This window comes from Pavona decussata, unplaced genomic scaffold (assembly GCF_977016875.1).
Source record: "Pavona decussata unplaced genomic scaffold, jaPavDecu1.1 SCAFFOLD_386, whole genome shotgun sequence".
NCBI classification, from domain to species: domain Eukaryota; kingdom Metazoa; phylum Cnidaria; class Anthozoa; order Scleractinia; family Agariciidae; genus Pavona; species Pavona decussata.
The window spans coordinates 3,077,501-3,097,446 of NW_028145758.1; the positions used below are offsets into that span (position 1 = coordinate 3,077,501).

General features: G+C 37.8%; 3 protein-coding genes across 5 annotated transcripts in view; 2 read left to right on the forward strand and 1 right to left on the reverse strand.

Moving 5' to 3' along the window:
* Positions 1–8,026, reverse strand: part of LOC146451695 (host cell factor 2-like) — a 21,463-nt gene extending 13,437 nt beyond the window's left edge. For all 3 annotated transcript variants that reach the window (XR_014859958.1, XR_014859959.1, XM_085098719.1), the window contains exons 1-6: positions 7,829–8,026; positions 7,542–7,675; positions 2,527–2,705; positions 1,976–2,181; positions 932–1,016; positions 346–452 (exon numbers count right to left, since the gene is read on the reverse strand). Coding sequence is in view for 1 of the 3 variants with exons in the window: in XM_085098719.1 (XP_084954845.1) it covers positions 346–452; positions 932–1,016; positions 1,976–2,181; positions 2,527–2,705; positions 7,542–7,675; positions 7,829–7,985 (868 nt within the window). In the remaining 2 variants the exon portion in view is untranslated. The remainder of the gene's footprint in view (positions 1–345; positions 453–931; positions 1,017–1,975; positions 2,182–2,526; positions 2,706–7,541; positions 7,676–7,828) is intronic.
* A 58-nt stretch (positions 8,027–8,084) lies between these two features.
* LOC146451696 (cell division cycle protein 123 homolog) lies at positions 8,085–9,985 on the forward strand. The gene has a single exon (XM_085098741.1). The coding sequence runs from the start codon at positions 8,281–8,283 to the stop codon at positions 9,292–9,294; it is 1,014 nt and encodes a 337-aa protein (XP_084954867.1). The 5' UTR covers positions 8,085–8,280; the 3' UTR covers positions 9,295–9,985.
* Positions 9,986–10,283: 298 nt separating this feature from the next.
* Positions 10,284–18,260, forward strand: LOC146451697 (uncharacterized). The gene is made up of 8 exons (XM_085098946.1): positions 10,284–10,422; positions 11,740–11,937; positions 12,347–12,466; positions 13,083–13,259; positions 14,199–14,330; positions 15,274–15,531; positions 16,530–16,627; positions 17,229–18,260. The coding sequence occupies exons 1-8, from the start codon at positions 10,297–10,299 to the stop codon at positions 17,452–17,454; spliced, it is 1,335 nt and encodes a 444-aa protein (XP_084955072.1). The 5' UTR covers positions 10,284–10,296; the 3' UTR covers positions 17,455–18,260.
* The last annotated feature ends 1,686 nt before the right edge of the window (positions 18,261–19,946 follow it).

Genomic DNA, 19,946 nt, shown 5'->3' on the forward strand with positions numbered 1-19,946 from the left:
AGGAAATGTACAAAACATTTGGTACCTTGACCTAAACCTTTTTTGAACAAATCATCACTTAGAAGACTTTTCCATTAGCCTCTTCAACTACCTAACTCATCACTATACTATCAAATGTTAAAACGTCTCTCTCCCAGAATGACATTTATTTTTGAACTGATTTATTGACACGTCCCCCTAAAGCTCCTTGGTTAAAACATCTGACCACTTAGTGTAAAAAATTATGGATATGCCTCTTATTGAGGACTTTGAATTTTTTCATTATGCTGTATTTGCTCAACATTGCTCAAAATCACCCTCTTCACGCACATGGTTATTTTGATGAAAAAACATCAAATGACACACCTAAATTCAAACAGGCCAGAGAGTTTGTACACTTCCACTCTTTTTCGTCTTGTCTTCCTTTCACCTCATCCATCACCAGTGGCACCCAACCACCAAACACAAACATTCTGAGAAATAAAAAGAGAAACATACTAAGCTTTGTAATCTATTCTACACATAAAAAAAATAACAATATGAAAAGTTGTACAGCTGAACCTGCTGAAAAAACCCGGAGAAAAGTAGTGTTTGGTTATTTAATTTTCTTGTTAGTACGATTATTTTTAAGGCAGAAAGTAACTGTCTACGGGTGTAGCGGCGTTTGGGGAGGCGGCGTGGCCCAGCGGTTAGGTTGCCTGACTTGAAATCCAGAGGTCCCGGGTCTAAGTCTCATCTCGGCCACGCTTGTAAATAGTCAGCTGGTTTGCCTCCTGCCAGTTGGGATTTTTAACATGATATAAGCGGTTTGATTATTAATATATGTTTCCCGTTATTTCTGAGTGGAATGCCTGTAAACTAACAAAGAAAAATTAAAGTAAAATTGGCTTGATATTTGCAGCCTGCCCATGTTAACAAGGTTAATGCATTTATTACATGCATGATAACCAACCTTTTTCCAATGGTGGTAGCAGAATGAAGACTTCTTGGAAGAGGGATCATATTATGAATAGCTGGTTTAGACCATGTCATTGTATCTACAGATGGAAACAAAGGGAAGTTACAAAAAACAACAACAACGACAACAACTTTATCTTGTTATTAGAACTGAAAAAGAAGCTGTAAATGTTCCAAAGTAACATTCAGGTGTCCCCTCCCATACATTTTAAGGAAACACCCATACATTGCAACATTATGATTTATAAGACACAGCTTATTTCGATTAAGTTGCCTATGCAGATGGACACCTTTTACCAGTAGAGGTGGTCATCTGATAGAAGTAATTGCCTATAAGAGGTCTTAAGACATATAAACATAGGGAATTTGGAATTGTGGAAAGTCTTTGTTCAAGAGAGGTTTGTGGGGCTGTTGTTACATTTTTAGCCATATGTAGCATTGAGCTTAAGACCCATAACAGTCTTGTTACTTTGTGGATAAAATGAACCAATGATCAGCCGTAACATCAAGGTTCTTTTCGACAGGGGTATTCAGCCATAACAGGTATTGCGGGTTACGACCCTTAATGACAGTTCTGCACAGTATACAGGATAGGTAGGTAACCTTTATTTTGACTTGATAAAAATTTAAAGCTAGAAAGCTTGTGGTGTCGAGTATAAAAGCAACAATACAATATAATAAAAAGTAGACATAAAAAATGAAAAGTAAAAAACGTACAACAATTATTTTCACGCTAAAATACGTACGTTCAAATATAACAGGGTTGCCACTTATCAAAATAATAAAACCAGTAAATGTTTTTACTGGCCACAGAAAACAAATTCTTTCCTAATAAAGCCAGTGATGAAGTCACAGCGATCGATTCCTTCGTGGCTGCCTTTTGAAACAACATTATTTACCTTTGCCAACAAGGAAACCCTTTCCCAAACCAAGTGGCTACCTAAAGTAAAATTCCCTAACTTTTCCATGACCTTGAAACAAACCTGTTTTTTCCTGGGATGCTTTCTATCTACATCTCAAAAGAAGTAAGGTTTCTTACCGATATCTAACTGATGTAGATCGCCCAAACGGCAGCCACTCATTCCACCATAAACAATAAGCCTGGGTCGCTTATTGTCGGCATCAGATGTGGAGACACAAGTGTGTGACTCACGTGGGGAAGGCGTCATACCAAATGTAGATGGCATTTCCCACTGTAAGTTATTATTGTTCCGAATATCGATCACATAGAGATCATTCAAATACCTGTGGATTTAAACAAACAGAATTTTCATTTTTTTTTTTTTGTGCTCTACAGATCTGTGACGATCACCAAAAGTACATGCACAAGTTTTTTTACTGAAATATGACAAAATATTTTCTTCTGCCACTATAGAACCCGGTTGTCCTTAGAAATGCCTCAAAAATCAACCCCATTTCATGAAGTGTTGGTTTAACCCCGTAACTAAAAACAATCACACATTCACTCTTTTGTTGACTTCAAGACAGGTAACCTTTCCTAGAAGAACAGTTTGTCTTGGTCTAGTTTTAAATACTTGTATAAACTTCAAGGAGAGGTATACTCATAGTATTTTGAGCTTGAAACTTTACCTCGGGATGTTATTTTTCGGATCATCACTGTCATTTGCCAGACCAGCAAACAGATAGGCTTTGTGTCCAACAGCAGTAAAGCTGTGTCCCAGTCGAGGACATGGGAACATCGCGGGTGGCTTGGGTGTTTTGGCTTTAAGCTTTTTCCACTCCCACCGACTAGCTTGAAGCTCATACATCTGAAAATTAAGCAGTCATTGTAACATATAGTTTCCATAACATTAAAAAGCTAGATTTAAAATGCTATGCTAGAAAATGAGTATTGTTAAGGATTATTTTTTGGTATCCCCTGTGAAATTTTTTTATTAACCTGTTTTTTTTTTTTACAAATTTCACATTAATTCGAAAGTATTTTGTCTTGGACTTGTCTGAAGTTAATTTTTTGGGAGACTGGCAGGCGTGCAAATGACATTCTGACAGGTTTAAAAATAAACGTTTTGCTGGCACAAGCTGGGGCCTTTTCTGAGCTGAAGAAAAGTTGTGGGTCTTTTTCTGGGTTTTGGAACTGGAAATTGGGATTTTTGTGGAACTTTTTGGCTTGGCTACTGTTTACTAATTTGGGAAACAACAGGTAAATCACAGGCTGCTGTCATTTCACTGTATGAACACAAACTTAGGTGAAAATAAAACATTTTTATCACCAATAACACAAAGTAAATATTGAAATAATGAGAAAATCAAATTATAATGAAAGACATTAATATTTGTTTTTATCAAATAACAATATCGTATCAAGAAAGCTGGTAAGGCAAGATATGGACCATATTCATTAACATTAATTTAGACTACACAGTTTGTCACAAGAAAAGCAACTTAGAGTGTATTTGGAGAAATTTGGATTCTAAGGCCATCACTCCAAATGGAAATAGAACATTATGTACATCTATCTACTATCAAGCCACATCCTCGTAAAAGATTAAATTAACTAAATTCTTCTAATTTTAGCATATTTAGTGGTTAAACCATTTAGCCATGTAGTAACGATAATTTGAGTTTTATGTGGGGGGCATTTTGACAAGCCTTCTGCTTACTTGATTTGGTTATTTTGATCATGTCTCCTCTTACCACAAGCCAAAATAAGTAATTTTCGTCATTATGAAAGAGCAGGCAATGACAGCCCTCTCAAAATGTTTTCTACATAATTGTAGTCATCATAACAGGAATAGTAAGAAGCAAGGTCCAGATGCGTTTGACTGCTATAGTGGTCAAGACAGAAATCTAGCTGACACTAGGTAGCTGCAAGTTATTTTCAGATGGTTGCATCTGCTGCATTTTGGGGATAAACTGAGCATCAGTTTTGACAGCTTTCAGATAACACTTTCTGAAAGCTTTTCATTGCAAATCATGGTCATCTTCCACCAGTAGCTTAAGTGGGAATAGCAAACTCAAGATACATCGAAAACAATATACAAAACAATAAAAATTAAACATTTCAGACAAAATTTGTGCACCTCTGTTATCAAGTTCACTCTTAACCTAATTTAGCGGCAAATGTATGTATTGTAGGTGTAGATTTAAGGATGGTGCCTACTGTAGTGAATGTGCACACATTCTGCGCATCTCAAGATACTCGAGTTTCCTTTGGGTGGTGCGTACTAATAAAGGGAAATTTTTGCACAGTTTAAAATTATGCGGAGAAAGCAGAACTTAGCAAGTGCCCTTGGTATCCAAAAAGAAAATTTGGGTAACCATGCATTTTTCAGAGATAATAAAGCTTCAATTTGGAAAAAAACACCATACAGTGCTTTGTATTTTACTGTTTTTTTTTAAAAAATAATTGTTGCTTAATGATCTTTAAAAAATGCATGGTTACCCCCAATTTTCTTTTTGAATTTCAATAGCCCTCGCTAAGATCTGCTTTCCCCACATAGTTATAAACGGTACAAAACTACTTTTGTATTAGTAGGCATCGCCCCTAAGACCTTTGTTTCTGGTTACAAGTTGAACATCTCGTATTTCTTACTAATAAGTGTAAGGCTTGAATAGGCGGCAAATATTCAACTATTCACGGCAAAATTGCCGACTGCTGGCACATTTTGACAGGGCTGGAAAACAGGTTGAAAAGAAATTGAGGCCTTTAGGCTAATTCATAGATTTTTGGGCTCGTGTTTTTTTTTAGCTGGTTGCTGAGAAGTATAAAATGACAGGCTAGCCATGATAAAACTGTTATATCTGAAAGAATATGAATAATAATAATTTAATAACTTTATTTAACGAGAGTAACACTTGACAGTGTTTCAACTAAAGGACTAGTGGCCCTCGATCCTAAAACCATAACAACAAGAATGAAGTATATCCTTAAAATACTTATCTACAAATTCCATTATTGTAAGAATATATTAACTAAAATGGCTGGGTGGGAAATTGTGAGATGCTTCTTAAAATTGAAATGAAATGTTTCAGAAATAATTGTGACCTGTTTGTTGGCTTTTCTACAACTTTTTACAACTGCTGGCAGTTTCTACGTTTAGACTTTATTACATTATGGACAGCAACTGTGTGGCTAAAATGCAAATATTGTCTAGGTATAATCCTGGGTTTTAATTCAAGTTTTTCTTTGGCTAACCACATTCATAAATAGCTTTTACACAACAGAAAAATGATAAAAGCAACAAAAGAATGTGGTTAGCTTCAGAAAATTATTTTACATAATTCAATGTATCAAATTTTCATGATTCTCTGAAGAAATTCTTTTGCGAAAGTCAAAAAAGTCTTATATAAACTCACAACAATGGAATGAAGCTTTGCAATATGACTTCTATACATGTACATGTATATTCCATTTCTCTGTATCAATTTTTATGACAGCAATATCCAACATATCATATCATCTGACATAAAATGATCCCTGAATAGTAATTTATACAGTTTCAACAGAACGAATATTTGAAATAGAAATTAGAATCCATATCATTTTACAAATAACAGTTCTAAAAATGGTTGGATAAAATAACCTTAAACCAAAATAAATTTGACCATTCAAAAACAAGAAAAAAAAATACTGCACATCTTAAATTTTTCAAAGAATACAAATCCCTCCACAATTTATTTTTAAAGCAAAATAAATTAAAAACATTTGTAATATTTGATTTTTACCCAATACAATATTATTATTTGAAATATCTAGAGTAATAGTAACCAGCTTTTTAAAGGTAAGTTGAAATACTTTGAAGAATATATATGACTTTGGGCAGGGAAAATTTTAATGACAGAAAACCAAAACAAAACTTGATATGGTTCAGTTGCTTTCTCACAACAGACTCACTAACAGGTATATGATATTACAACAAGATGCCTATACTGGCATTTACGTGTGATGCCCCTTGATTCTTATAATTGTATGCTTCGCAGACTATCCTAGCTAATGGAATATTTTGAGTCACAAAGATAGCGTTATGTTGCTTCCCTTGTGTTACGCGTCTTATCGTTATACCGGAATTTCTATTACAATAACGTGGCCTGACTCACGTTTCTGGTTATGTAAATAAAAGTGTAAGATTACAAATTGTTTTCGTTTCACCAAAAAAAAAAAAAAAGAAACAGAAAGAAAACAGGCTGCGCTTTCCTAAATGAAAACTTTTAGTACAAATGGACAATCAAGCCTTTAATCTTTTTGTAAAGTAGATTTCCAGTTGCGTTTAAGCATCAATTCGACAAAGTGATGCGATCTGTGTTTTAGCTTAATGACCTTTCCCCCGCATATTCTGGATGGTTCTACAACTGTCAAACAGAAGCATGATTCCTTCGCCCCTGAACTCTACGATTTCCACCGTTTTTACTGTCGAGTGCTTCTTAGAAGTTATTCTTTCGATTTACCGCTTCAAAAGGGTTAATTTTCTTTTTGAAAACGGCACATTGGAATCTAAAACATTAAACCAATATGGCCACGCCACTAAAGTCAAGCCTTTTCAGTTCCACCGAGAGACCACTAGGACCTGAATAATCACAATAGTAATTAACTCCCCTCCGATCCCTCCTGACCTACACTAAGATATTGGATTCTGATTGGACCGTTTTTGTTAAAGACAATAAGGACAATAGGAGACAAAAAGATCCCCTCTAGGAGAAAACTGAATTTGATACATCTAAAACGAGTTAATAATTGAAAGATGCGCATTTGTGGATACAAACGGCCCCCATTTTATAACGTGGGCTGCACAGGCATCCCACGTAATAAGTATTTGAAACAATATCGGTAAGAGATATCTTCACATATCATTTTACACATTTCTCAAAATATTTTGTGCGGTATTTTGTTTCTATCCGGTCAGTGAGAGACTTTTGACACCAAGGATTACAATTTCAAAACAAAAATTCCCCAGCAAAACATAGCTTATTCAGAGTACTGATATGCACTCCAGAAATCTGCTCAACATTTTAGGGGCTTGTAAAATGAAGATGATGTTGTTTTACAATATTTATTATTAGATGAGATATTGAAATCAGTGTGGTAAGAGAATCATCGTTTTCAACTTTTCAAAAAATCGTATGCCGGGAAAATCATATCAAAGTACAAAAATGATACATGAACTTTTAAACACCGCACCCGGTAAGATCAAATAAAGAATCAAACTTCTGTACGGCCAAACAAAGATATTTCTATTGACAATCGATTTAACTAAGTGTAAACACAGGACACATGAAAATGTGCAAGCTATTGTGCGTTTAAAATTAATTTTGATTCAAGTCTATATATCAGAGTTTCGATTTGAAGCCTATATCATGATTTTCTACTTCAATTTTAAGTATTTTAGGTCAAATTAATCAAGCACTTAGTTATCACAAAGCGAATTGTTGAACCAATTTATCTACACTACTGCTTTGGAAGACGAATTTTTTCTTTAAATAATGGATTGGAAATAAGCTTAATGTTACAAGTTACCGTAGTACCTACATAAACTTGAAACCGAAACAAAGAAGTGACATATATAAATAAATTAGAGATCAAATTCAAACGCGACAAAAAAGGGTTTCGGAACATTCACACAAACGAATACACAACTGATGATGTTTACCTCATTAGAATACCGTCCGTACTCAACCATTCCACCGAATGTAATTAGTCGGGTTCCTTCGGCAATAAATCCGTACGCCGCACAACCAGGTGGAATATCTCCGCGAACCGCGGGCACAAACCATTGATTTGTCGCTGAAAAGACAAAACATGCTATCGTAAGGAAACGAAAGTGTACAACACCTTTCGCAAGGGCGCTGGGTGCTAAAAATTGCATCGCAAAAATCTGGCGCGAAGACGAATCGCATAGAGGCCGCCATGTTTCTTGCCGTACGCAAACTGCGTTACCTGTGTTATAGACATGTAGCTCGTCTACAATTCCCTCGTTTCCGCCGCCAAACACAACCATTAGTTCTCTTATCGCTACAGCACGATGTCCGTGCCTTGGCCGCGGCACAGGGCCAGTAGAATTTGTCACACGCTTCCATTTCATGGTCGCCGCCATGTTGTTGTTATACGGGCCATGGAGGAAAAGACAATGAAATTACCCACAAACGCTTGCGTTGTTTGCGTTTGCCTCCGCGCCAGCAAAATCAATCAATCATGCTTCGGACAAAAATCAGAAGAATCGATAATGCGCCGAGAAGTCCAAAAGATGGTGTAACATCGCATGAAAGTTGCTAATGTTTCTGCGGTCAATCGAGTTGTACGAATTTTTTTCGCGAAGGACGGAATTAGGAGGAAGTTAAAGGAAAGTAAAAGTGAATTTCCGTCTGAGCCGTGCTCTGAACGTGAAAAAAATGAAACGACAACACGTGCTGAACTGTAACTTTTCAGCGTGGTACCCGAAGTTCAAAAACATCACCATGAGAAGCCGGGTAATTCCTCTTCCCAAGGAGTTTGTGGATTACCTCAAGACTGATAATGTCGTCCTTCCAGGAGATGCTGCAATGACAAGAGAATCTGGAGAGGAAAATGGGAGCGATTCTGAGGAATGGTTAGCTTTAGACGAAGATCCAAGCGAACGAACGATCATTGCTCCAGAGTTTAACGAAGTAGATTCTGGAATCAAGGAAGCTATGGTTGATTTGGGGGGCGCTGTGTTTCCAAAACTGAACTGGAGTTCCCCCTTAGACGCGGCCTGGATTTCATTTGACGGTACTCTGAAATGCCAGAGCCCAAGTGATATTTATCTTCTCTTGAAAAGTTCTGATAACATTTCTACGACACTTTTTGACACATTCAGACACTGTCAGGACGGTGAAGGGGGGATGATGGACGACTTTGAGCTTGTTCTTCGCAAATGGAAAGATATCAATCCAGGGATGGAATTTCGATGTTTTGTGAAAGACAACAAACTGATTGCTATCTCTCAGAGGGACATCGCAAGCTGCTACGACTTCATAGAACAAAATGAAGAAGATATCTGTAGAGACATCACAAGATTTTTCAAGAACAAAATAGCTGACAAATTTCCTGATACTTCATTTACATTTGATGTTTACAGATATTCACCCCAGAGAGTTTTGCTCATTGACTTTAATCCATTTGGCGCTCAAACTAACCCCCTGCTATTCACATGGGATGAGCTTGCAGACCCCACCCTGCTAACCTGTGACAATGATGACGAGTTTCGAGGTGTGTTCAAGTATGTAACAAGTGCAGGAGGAGTTCAGCCTAACCCTGCTCATTTCAACAGACTGCCAACTGATGTAGTAGACTTAGCCTGTGGCAATGACGTTAATAAGTTAATTGATCTTTTGAACGTAAGAAATTTGATAAGACAACCAGGAGAGGAATCTGATGATGATTGACAGAAGAAACAGCATGGAAAATCTATCATGTACAATGAACTCTTGATATAACAGACATGCTCACCTCCTGATCCAGTTATTTGTCTTAGTCCATTTAAGAAACTGATCAGGTGGCTAATATTTCAGCGTGAGTTAGAATTTCAATGCATTTGGAGGCTAAGGTTTCATTTCAGTTGCATGACAGATTTTTCGACAGGGCTAAAACTTTTTTCATGTTCTTGTAAAGTGAAGCTTGTGTGAAATCTAAATGGCCCAACTAACATCCTCCAGGGACCAACTGAATGTTATGATCTTTAACTGTGTCAAAGAAAATATGCTTTAAAAAGTTGTAAGATGACTGCATTTGCATCAGGAGAATGATTGTTAACTATCTTGTCTTTGTTTATTCATTGGGTGTCTTATCCAGTACAAAATGACTTGCATTGTTTCTTCTGTGTCCTGAACGAAACTTCAGGAATGGTGTTTGGTCAAATTTTGACAGATACTCTTACACATAACCTGCGAATGCAGATGTATTTCGGGCTGTCGCTTCCCATTAGTAGAGACAAGTGACAGCCAGAAGTATTTCTGTGTTCGCTGTCTACTCAACATTTTGCCCACAATTTTCTTCAGTTTCTCAAGTTAAAATATATGTTAGAAGTTTGGGAAGGGGTGAGGTGATGTGAAAAATAAATTTGAATGTCTACACTGATTTAGGCTGGACGTGTTGTTAAATAGAATTATACCTGTATAAGAATGTATGGATTAGAATAAATGGGAAAGAAATTCTGGGAAGATATGTTCATGGGCCCAGCTCCTTCTTGCACAGCCTGTAAAAAATAGCTCTTGCAACTTCTGAACTGCATTGCACCCTTTAGTTCCAAAAACTCTCTTGTCCACATAGACTTTTTTTAAACCAATATCTTTCCACCCCCGCAGTCAGCCCCACCCCTCCCTGGCAAGGGATTTTTTCAAGAAGTGGAACTGTTGAGGGGCACTGGAGCGGATTGTTGTGTTTTCGCCATGTTGTTGACTCTTCGTCTTTTCGCTTCACTCCAGCGGAGCTCAGAACATGTAGCTCCGTTGCTCACACGTGGAAGGATTTTAAACAGGAGTTCGTCTTATGTCGTCCTTGGTGAGGGGAAGAATGTAAGTAAAAAACGGAGTTTACAAAATTAATGCAAACGAAAACATGGGCGCTAGATGATTGTAAAATATCACCACATGTATGCTTTTCCATGCATGGAAACATGCTCAGATATATAGAAGGAAACTTGTGACTTTCTGTTTGCTGTCTAGGTTTGTTAATATACTGCTATGAGCAGTCCAAAGGGCACTTTTTGAAGCAACAACGTGCAGATCTTGACCAGTGTTAAAATATAGGGCACGTTTTAGCTTTACTGAGGTACAGCACTACCGTCAATTTGGAGTTCCCGCCACAGGAGAGGGAAACCTTTCATTTGCTTCTTTGTCAGGGACAATGGTTAAACAGCAAATCGTAAATTGCAAATCATAAATTACTAGTTCAGGATTAAACGCATCAGTCAATTCCAGAAGGACCCCTCCCGGCATCAGTGGGGCATTTATCAACATTGCCCGTACAGGGGGTTGGGCATTTGTCTATTGCCAGGCATTTGATTTTAACCTCACAATTCCATCGCTTTGTTTGAATGACAAGCTCACCAGCAAAGATAATAAATTCTTGATTAACTACATCTGATGAGGACATAAAATAAAATAATAGGACAGTAGATCCACAGAAAAAAACGGTGACTGGCACAATACTTTTATGGTAACTCCCATAAAAGAATGATGATCATGAGGTTGATTGTTTGAAATTACCAAAGTCTTGTTTTGATGGCAGCTGGGCTCAAATTCATTTGGACCCCTAAGAGAAAGCAAATCAGTTGACTGCCACATAGTTCCTGTCATATTTTTAACTCAGTAGTCTAAAAGCTACTGTCACAACTCTGCCAGTCATTTTGATTTTAGCACCCTAGGTGGTACCAACTGGCAAAAGTTACTCCCCCTAGAGGTCAGTTTGGATGGTATGACTTTGTTGTATGCAACATGTTGATGACACACTTACCATACAAATTTGTTGCTTGTAAATCAAACTTACAAGTTGTCGTGCATGGCACATAAAATATCACAGGATTTTGAAAAATTCCTTTACAAATGTAGGCATGGGCAAATGTTGAATGATGAGAATTGTGTATGATTTTTTTTGCATGATGCGAGCAGCGCATGCTACAGAAATTGCATGTGACATGTACAGTCATGAGCCAAAGTTGGACTATCTAAATCAGCGTCAAAAGATTGTAACTTACACTTCTGGCAATTTTATGTGGGAGCTCACAGGATGAGACACAAATTCAGAAAATAAACACACCCCTAGCCTGCAAGACTGTCCATTCAATTCATTTGCTTTTCACTTAAAGTGAAATGTCTTCCTTTTTTTTTCAGGAAGGTGCCCCTGTTAAGGCGTGGGTAAAGGGAGTGCCAGTTGAGAAAGATGCGGCAGATCAGCTTCTTTCTCTGGCAAAGTTGCCAATTGTCCACTCTCATGTGGCTGCCATGCCTGATATGCATCTTGGGAAGGGTGCATGCGTTGGATGTGTGGTGGCGACTGTTGATGCTATCATTCCATCAGCAGTTGGAGTGGTGAGTTGATGTGATCATGTGGTCAGTCCTCTTAAATCTACTGTTTTGACGTAGGAGCCAACATAACATTAACAGGAGAAGCAAGGAGAAAGAACAAAGTCCAAAGGGGCCTTGGGGAAAATTAGGGTGAACTAGTAAATATAAGTAAGTGACTTTTGACAAAATTGCTAGATCCTCCTTCCAAATTGCCTTGTATTCGCTTGTGAAATGAAAGAAGAATTCAATGATGTTACATCAAAAGTCATCAGGGTCTAATTCTGCGTACCCCTTCAATCGGAATTTCCAGAGGGATGGGGGTTGGGGTATCGAAGCCAACAAAAACTTCCATATATGTAGGAGAGGTATGGGTAATTTTTCTTGGACAATGCAATATAATTTCTGAGCTTTTAATTGCTTGTTTTAATTGAAGGACATTGGATGTGGAATGATGGCTGTGAGGACTACACTGTCAGCAAAAGATCTCCCAGATTCCCTGAAGAATGTGCGCACAGCTATAGAACAGGCTGTACCACATGGGAGAACACATCAGGTATGTGAACTGTAAGGTGAGGATCATTAAGTTATTTCTCTTCTGATTTTGTGATTTACAGTTTCATGGTACGCATACAAGCATACACTTTATTGAGCCTTTCAGCATCAAAATAAAATGATAAGTTAAGAAAAAAAAACAAGAAATATATGACTAATTAAGATAAACAAAGAAGCAAACAAGTTTAAATTGTACTAAGCAAAACTGATAAAAATGAACGAAAATTTCCAAGTGTTTGTAAGGACACTCAATAATATTTATGCATCTATTAACAAGACATAGTTTGGTGCTTAATACCCTTGCCTGCTAGTTATTATACATTCAAATTAAGAGGTTAATAACTATCTTATTAGGTCATTTCTAACTCTACAATGAGAAAGTGCCGCAGGGCCTGACCAGTCAATGATAGTCAATGAGTGGAAAATCAATCTCAGCCAATTGATTATCAATCAACAATGATGCACCCTGATGCATAAAAGTGTCTGAGAATTAATTATTTGCCATCACTTGGTGTTGTCAAAGTGTCCTGGCTATTGGGCTGCAAAGTTTGATGTTTGCCTGTTTGACTTTCATTTGCAAATGTACACTAAGAAGAATGAATATTTGACAATGTTAGGGTGGCAAAGGTGATGTTGGTGCGTGGAAAGCTAGTGACATACCAAAATCTGTGGTGAAAGAGTGGGAGAAACTAAACAAGGAGTATCAATACATCTGCAGTCGACAACCAATGGCCAAGGCAAATAATAACGTCAATCACCTGGGGACATTGGGCACTGGAAACCACTTCATTGAGGTGATTTGCACTGAAGGGCTTTGGGAATTGAAAAGGGAAGAAATGACAAATTAGCCCCAAAATCTAGTTTGTTCTCATGAACTTTAATTAAATTCGGCAAACAGACTAGTTGTCATGTGACAGAAGTCATTCCATTGTTATTTTTTTATGTTAAGACTTTTAAGAATTTAGCCAGGCAATTTTTTCCTAGTGAGAGGGATAGCAGTAAGATTGAAGAATCTGAAAGATTTGTAGAAATATTTTGGGAAAAAATCATGATCACTGCCAGTTTGCATTGGCAATCACTAGTGGACAAGAACAACAAGGAGTACAACACTTGCTAGAAAAAAAAAGCAAGACGAGTATAAGAAAGAGGTACCATTTTAATAAGAAGGAACTCACTGAGTATCCTTCCCCCCCTTCCAGCATCAACTCTGGACATGCTTTTACAATAACTGGCAAAATTCCTGTGTGCTGATTGGCTCATAGCTATTGTCTGTACGAGTCTAGACAATAAAAGTGATGTCACACATAATTTGCCCACTTTCTCATTAGGGAGCTTAAGCAACGACAACAGCGACAGCAACGACAACGCCGCAAAACAATAGGTTTAATGAGGAAAAACAATCACTTTGCACGTGTGTTTTACATTTTGGTACATTTCTTTGCCATCCTCTACAAAACAACAACGTGAAATGACCACATTTAAGGTAGCACAAATGAAATAAAGATATATTTTCGGGCGACTTTTTCGTTGACATTGCTGTCGTTGTTGCTTAAGCTCCCAAATAAAATATTCAAAACTTGGCAGTGAAATTAAACCACTTGAGTGGTTCCACTTGAGCATTGAACATTTTATGATATCATTCTATGGTTTACAAGAGTAGACCATAGAAAATGGCCATGGATTTGATAAATGCACAGAAGTCAATCAATTGGTACAATGTAACTCTCTTTTAGGCCTGCCTCGATGAAGAGGATCGATTGTGGTTTATGTTGCATTCTGGGTCACGTGGTCCAGGCAACAGAATTGGAACTGTGTATATTGAACTTGCCAAGAAGGATATGATGAAACTAGACAAACGAGTCAAGGTATTACATGAAGGTTGAAATGAAAGTTCCTTGGAGATGTGTGACACTTGAAAATGTTATCGGATAGGATTGATATAAAAATAAATAACAAAAAGTGTCAAAATGGTTTTGGAAAAAACACAGACATTTCGGGGTTTTTCCACACTTAAGAAGGGTTATATACCCGAAACATCTGTGTTTTTTTCCCCAAACCATTTTTGACACTTTTTGATATTTATTGTTTTATCAATCCTATCTGATAAGGTATTATGCATGATGACAAGAGTAGTAAAAGTTGGAAGGGGGGGGGGGGGGGGCATGTGATCAATGTGAAGTTAGGTAAGGTCATACATTTCAACCGTGACAAACTTAAGGTTTTCTATGGAGAGGCTGAAAAATTACTGTACAAATAATTGAAGGTAGCCCATGTGACTGGAACTTTACCTGGTTTCTGTAGTATGAAGCGACTAGGAGTATTGCTTTCCTTCCCTGGTTGGGATGCTGGACCACCCCCCTTCCTCCCCCCCCTCCCAACATAGTACAGTAAGTTCCAGTTACCTATTTCTTACACCTGGCTGAAAAGAGATGAATGTGGAGCAAATTCTTATCTAAGGAAAGAACAATACGGCAAAAGGTAAGCCTCAAACCACTGACGTTCAGATCTTATGACTTATACACTAACCACTACTGCACCACCTAGGCTCGGGAAAGTCTTAAAAAAAAATTTTTTTGCCAAAATTGTGCATGGTGGATTTGTAGTTCCACATTTTTTGCTAACAATGAAGGCTAAATTTCCATTTTTTTCTATTTCTTGTGGGCATATTTATTAGTTTATTGTTATATTTATTTTATTTACATTCCTGCTATAGTTAAACTGTAAGGAGTAAATCATTAGAGCATTAAAGCATTAGAACAAGTAACAAATTTAGACATATATTTTGCTTTTCTTTTTCATTAACCACAGGTTGACAAAGATCTTGCCTATCTCAAAGACGGCACCAGGAACTTTGGTGATTATGTTTTTGCAGTGACATGGGCTCAAAAATTTGCCCGATTGAACCGTGATATAATGATGTCCAATGTACTCAAGGCTGCACGCGCGTGTCGTGATATGCCACCATTTGAAGTAGACCCAGCAAGCAAAGCAGTTAACTGCCATCATAACTATGTGAACGTGGAGACCCACTTTGGAAAGGAAGTGTTTCTAACAAGAAAGGGAGCTGTAAGTAACACTGAACTCTACCATAATGTCTTTGTTTGCTTGAACGTTTTTCCATTGTTTCAAGTAAGCCAGCCATTTAAAGTAAATTGGCATTGTGTTGAACAAATATACACTTAACGAACAAGTGTGAATCCTTTTTAGCTCCCTTTTTGTGAAAAAATATAACCTGTTCACTTCTTGTCCGAGTTATGCCAACCCAGTTTTATTTCAATAGTGGCAAATCGCGTATCACTTGCTATACCTTATTATAGGAAATTAACAATGCACTTTATTAACGCGATTTTACAAAATTCGTGTTAATTTAATGTATCTTAATTAATGTCGATGTAAATTTAATGCACGCTATTTTACAACATTGTTATTTTAAAGCACCTTTATTTCATTACAAAACCTTATAAGTTCATGACTCCTCTATTGGCTCTTCAGAGTCACTATCTTTTGAATTGATAGGGTCTAGTTAGGCTTCAAAACCAAATTTTCGGCTTTTAAAAATACTTAGAAACATCCGTGCACTTGTCTTGGAAGGTTTTATTGACGGAAGCCAAAACGCAGTTTGGCATTCAGAAATGTAAAGTGGGAGTTTGCAGAATTATGAAAATCGCAGTAAATAAAGCAAGATGCTTATCGAAAAATTCGCGTTTAATAATTTAATGCAGGTAAACCTAACTTTTGAAAAATTTGCGTTAATTTAGTGTAACGTAAATTTTCTTCGCGTTGTCAACGTGCATTGTTAATTTCCTGTAATAAGGTATTCACTCACTTAGCTCACACTCCGGTCTTCATTGTCATGAACGCTGCCTATCAAATGTATACAACAATTCATTAATTTGTAACTTGTGACACTTTCTCCGGTCAACACTTGGTTTGGTCCATCCCGATTGCTATCATATGTACATATCAAAAACAAAGTGAACAAACTTCATAACTGATTTATAATTCCCTGTAGTTTATCACAGTAAGCTTCTTTTGCCAATATTTTTTCGATTGTTTCTCGGCAGGTTTCTGCTCGCGATGGAGAGTTGGGCATCATACCGGGGTCCATGGGAGCGCGATCTTTCATCGTCAGAGGCAAGGGAAACCCTGAATCATTTCACAGGTGGGTTATCACTGAGATGAAGCAGCATGAAGTACGAGTAGCTTGTCTGGCGTTTATCTGAAGATTATAAGGAACAAGAAACGTTAATAATGATGGTGACAATTATGGTGATGATGACGATGATGATGGTGATGATAGACAAAACCAAACTTAAAGCCAGTTGAAGGGAAATGTAGTAGTTCGAAATAATGGAATTTATGGAATTTACCCAGAGAAATATTAAAACGAAAGAAAATTAGCTTAAGCGTGGAGGTCCCGTTTCAGGCTCAGTTTAAGGTCTTCAAGGAAGAGTGCACTGGATTCGGCCAAAGACAAATTGCCCGAAATGCAAAGCGAGTACTGGAAGCCACTTTATCATAGCAAGAATCAACTTAAAAATGGTACACGATGTATTGAAATGTTTAACAACAAACGAATGTTTGAATGACCCGTACTAAAGGACAAGAATCAGAATGGTTGGTAAAAATGACAGAAATAGCCTCCCGGAAATTACATTTTTAATAAAGTAGTTAGCACAATTACTCTGGTACTCAATTGCAGACCACTCTATCAGTAAACATACCTCAGCTTGATCTTATATGCAAAATTAAATTCTCCTTAGTTGCAGCCACGGCGCCGGGAGAACCATGTCAAGGGCCAAAGCCAAGAAAATGTTCACAGTTGAAGATCACGTGCGTGCGACTCAAGGAGTGGAATGTCGGAAGGATGCTGGCGTCATTGATGAAACACCAATGGCGTACAAGGACATAGATGACGTCATGACCGCGCAAAGTGACTTGGTAGACATTGTACACAGGCTCAAGCAAGTGCTGTGTGTCAAGGGTTGATAAACTCGAAGAATGGGGAAATTATGTTTGCGTCAGCGAGAATGATCAAAACCGTCAATTGCCGAGTCAAACATCTCTTGTGTTCACAGTAGAGAGGACAACGTATTTCTACTTGTAATGTGAATCCCTAAATAATAACTCATGATATTGCAAGTGCCAACCAATAGGTTCATGTTTGATTATGGTCAATAGCGAAGCGGAGGGCCTCAGTCCGAGAGCGGTTTCTTTAGGATTTTGTACAAAGTCAGGGATGTACAATTTTTCTTAGGGGAAGAGTTTTCAGTCGGGATTACATGCTTCGATACTTCTTCGAAAATGTTTTCGCTGTGCGCGATTTTTACTTGTACAAAAGCTTTGCAGGTTTTTGTTTTGGTATTTACCCAAACTCATCTCAAAAATGATATGGTCTGTCACTTGGAATCACCTTTTCTCAGCACAGGTGGCAGAGGGAAAAACGAAACGTGCGGCTTAGTTTTGAATGGTTTCAGTTAGGAATTAATACCCGGTCTCCACCTGAATTGGGAAATACCCCCGGCATACAGCGTACTCATTAACAGCAGCAAGAAAAGTACTGCTCAGTAGCTCAGTTTCATTTGAATGGTCACACTTTAGGATTTCACCGACAGGCTCAAAAGTTAGAACAGCATTACGCAATTCAATAAATTAAATCAATTGAGAAAAAGCTAGAATCGGACTCGCAAAGGAATTAGTACTCACAATCTCACTCCCGCTCGAATGTAAATAGACTTTGTAGGCCTTATTTAAGACATACAATTGTTTAATAAATCTTATTTATATACACTGTACTAATGTATTACATCCAACATTCTTCAGCTTTCCAGCAAGCTAGAAATAGATAAACTATGGCTGAAGTTAAAAAAAAAAACAGCAACAACAACGAAAAATGTGACTTGTAATGGCACATACCTACTGTTGTCAGCCATTTTACTCAGATCGAAAGTACAATGCGGCCACTTACCTCAAACAGACTTGCGCCCAATCTCTTTTATCAACTGCAGCTGCATTGTAAACATATGACAGAAAAGGGAACTTTTATTCCGCACTGATACCATAGAAACACCTCCATTTTACTCGTTAAGGTTTTATTTTATCGTGGTTACAAATCATGATACCCTGTCGATTTACTTTCTTGATCTAGCCTCTGTTGATGATTTTAACACTCAGTTTGTGATCCCAGCATAGGCCCCCTATGAAATAAAAACGTTCCAGAATCGTTTTCTGAAATCTAGCTTGTTACTTGGCAGCAACAAAACCTGAAATATGCGGTATTGGGTGCGGTCATTACGTTCCCGTCAGAACCAGTCGCCTCCCTTTCATTTGAGTTGGAAAGTCACAATAGCTCCGCGTCACAATAGAGGTTTTCTGCTGAGTCGTGTCCCTCACCATACAGTTCCTTGTTTCTGGAGCAACCACTTCCTTCATTAAAGGCGCTTACCCAGGCCGCAGGCAGCAGCGGCCGTCATTTGGAGGGTCGGGCTGCCACGACAAGTCATACGTCGAGTCGGCTGACCATAACTCGCCTTCTACTTGGCCATCGCAGCTTCACGTCGGCAGCCTGACATTTAAAGAATTCTATGCGGCTATGCTACAGACTTTCAACTGATAAATTGGGAACTTCTGGTCTAATATTGAAGTAATCACGGAAGGAGTACAAGCATTCTGCTTCGAGTATAAAAGCATCGCATTTGATTGCTTCGTACCCAGGCTTCGTAGCAGTGTGTTTTAAATAGCCTTATTTTTATTCAGATAAGGAAGAAACTGTGTCCGATAATTGACTCTCGTAACGTTCATTTTCCCGCGAATTCAAATGAATGGGACAATTCTCTGATCCATCATTTTGCCCGTTTCCCATTCACATTTGCTGCAATTACCAGCATTATCGCCCACAACTTGAACAACGAACGATCAAATCCGGGGTTCGGGGGTTCGATTCCTTCGTGCGATCTCCCAGTTCCTTACTACGCAGACTACGGCTATCAAACGCTCAGTAGCATTTTCGTGGGTTCACATAGCACTTAAACAAACACTCCAGAATTTATAATTCACTGATCGATCATTTGGAAAGAAAAGACGGACGTGTGCCATATAAGGACCGAGTGGTCGCTGTACGCCAAGAACCGGTGTAAGAGAATTAGTCCCGGGGGGGGGGGGGGTACTTCCTTATAAGAGGTTAATGGTGATGTGTCGACTGGATTGACTAGAATGGGGTTGCATTTTCCAACCTGAAAGTTTTTGTCCAGCAACACCAAACTTTATTTGCACAATCATAAGCTTAGTTTTTTGAAAAATTTTTATTTATTTATTAGTTATTATTAGACAGATTATCATATGCAACTGCGCACTGAAGTGTCTGAACATTAAAACATAATTTTTTAAAAATAAAATAGAGTATGATGCAGGATTATTTTTTTGTTTATTCTTGACATTCTTTATTTCTTGAAAGTTCATGGTGAAAAACCGAAAATTATTTT

Coding starts and splice junctions, on each gene's coding strand:
- LOC146451697 (XM_085098946.1), top strand. CDS start 10,297: ATGTTGTTGACTCTTCGTCTTTTCGCTTCACTCCAGCGGAGCTCAGAA. Junction 11,938..12,346: donor TTCCATCAGCAGTTGGAGTG/GTGAGTTGATGT, acceptor TTTTAATTGAAG/GACATTGGATGTGGAATGAT. Junction 13,260..14,198: donor CTGGAAACCACTTCATTGAG/GTGATTTGCACT, acceptor ACTCTCTTTTAG/GCCTGCCTCGATGAAGAGGA.
- LOC146451696 (XM_085098741.1), top strand. CDS start 8,281: ATGAAACGACAACACGTGCTGAACTGTAACTTTTCAGCGTGGTACCCG.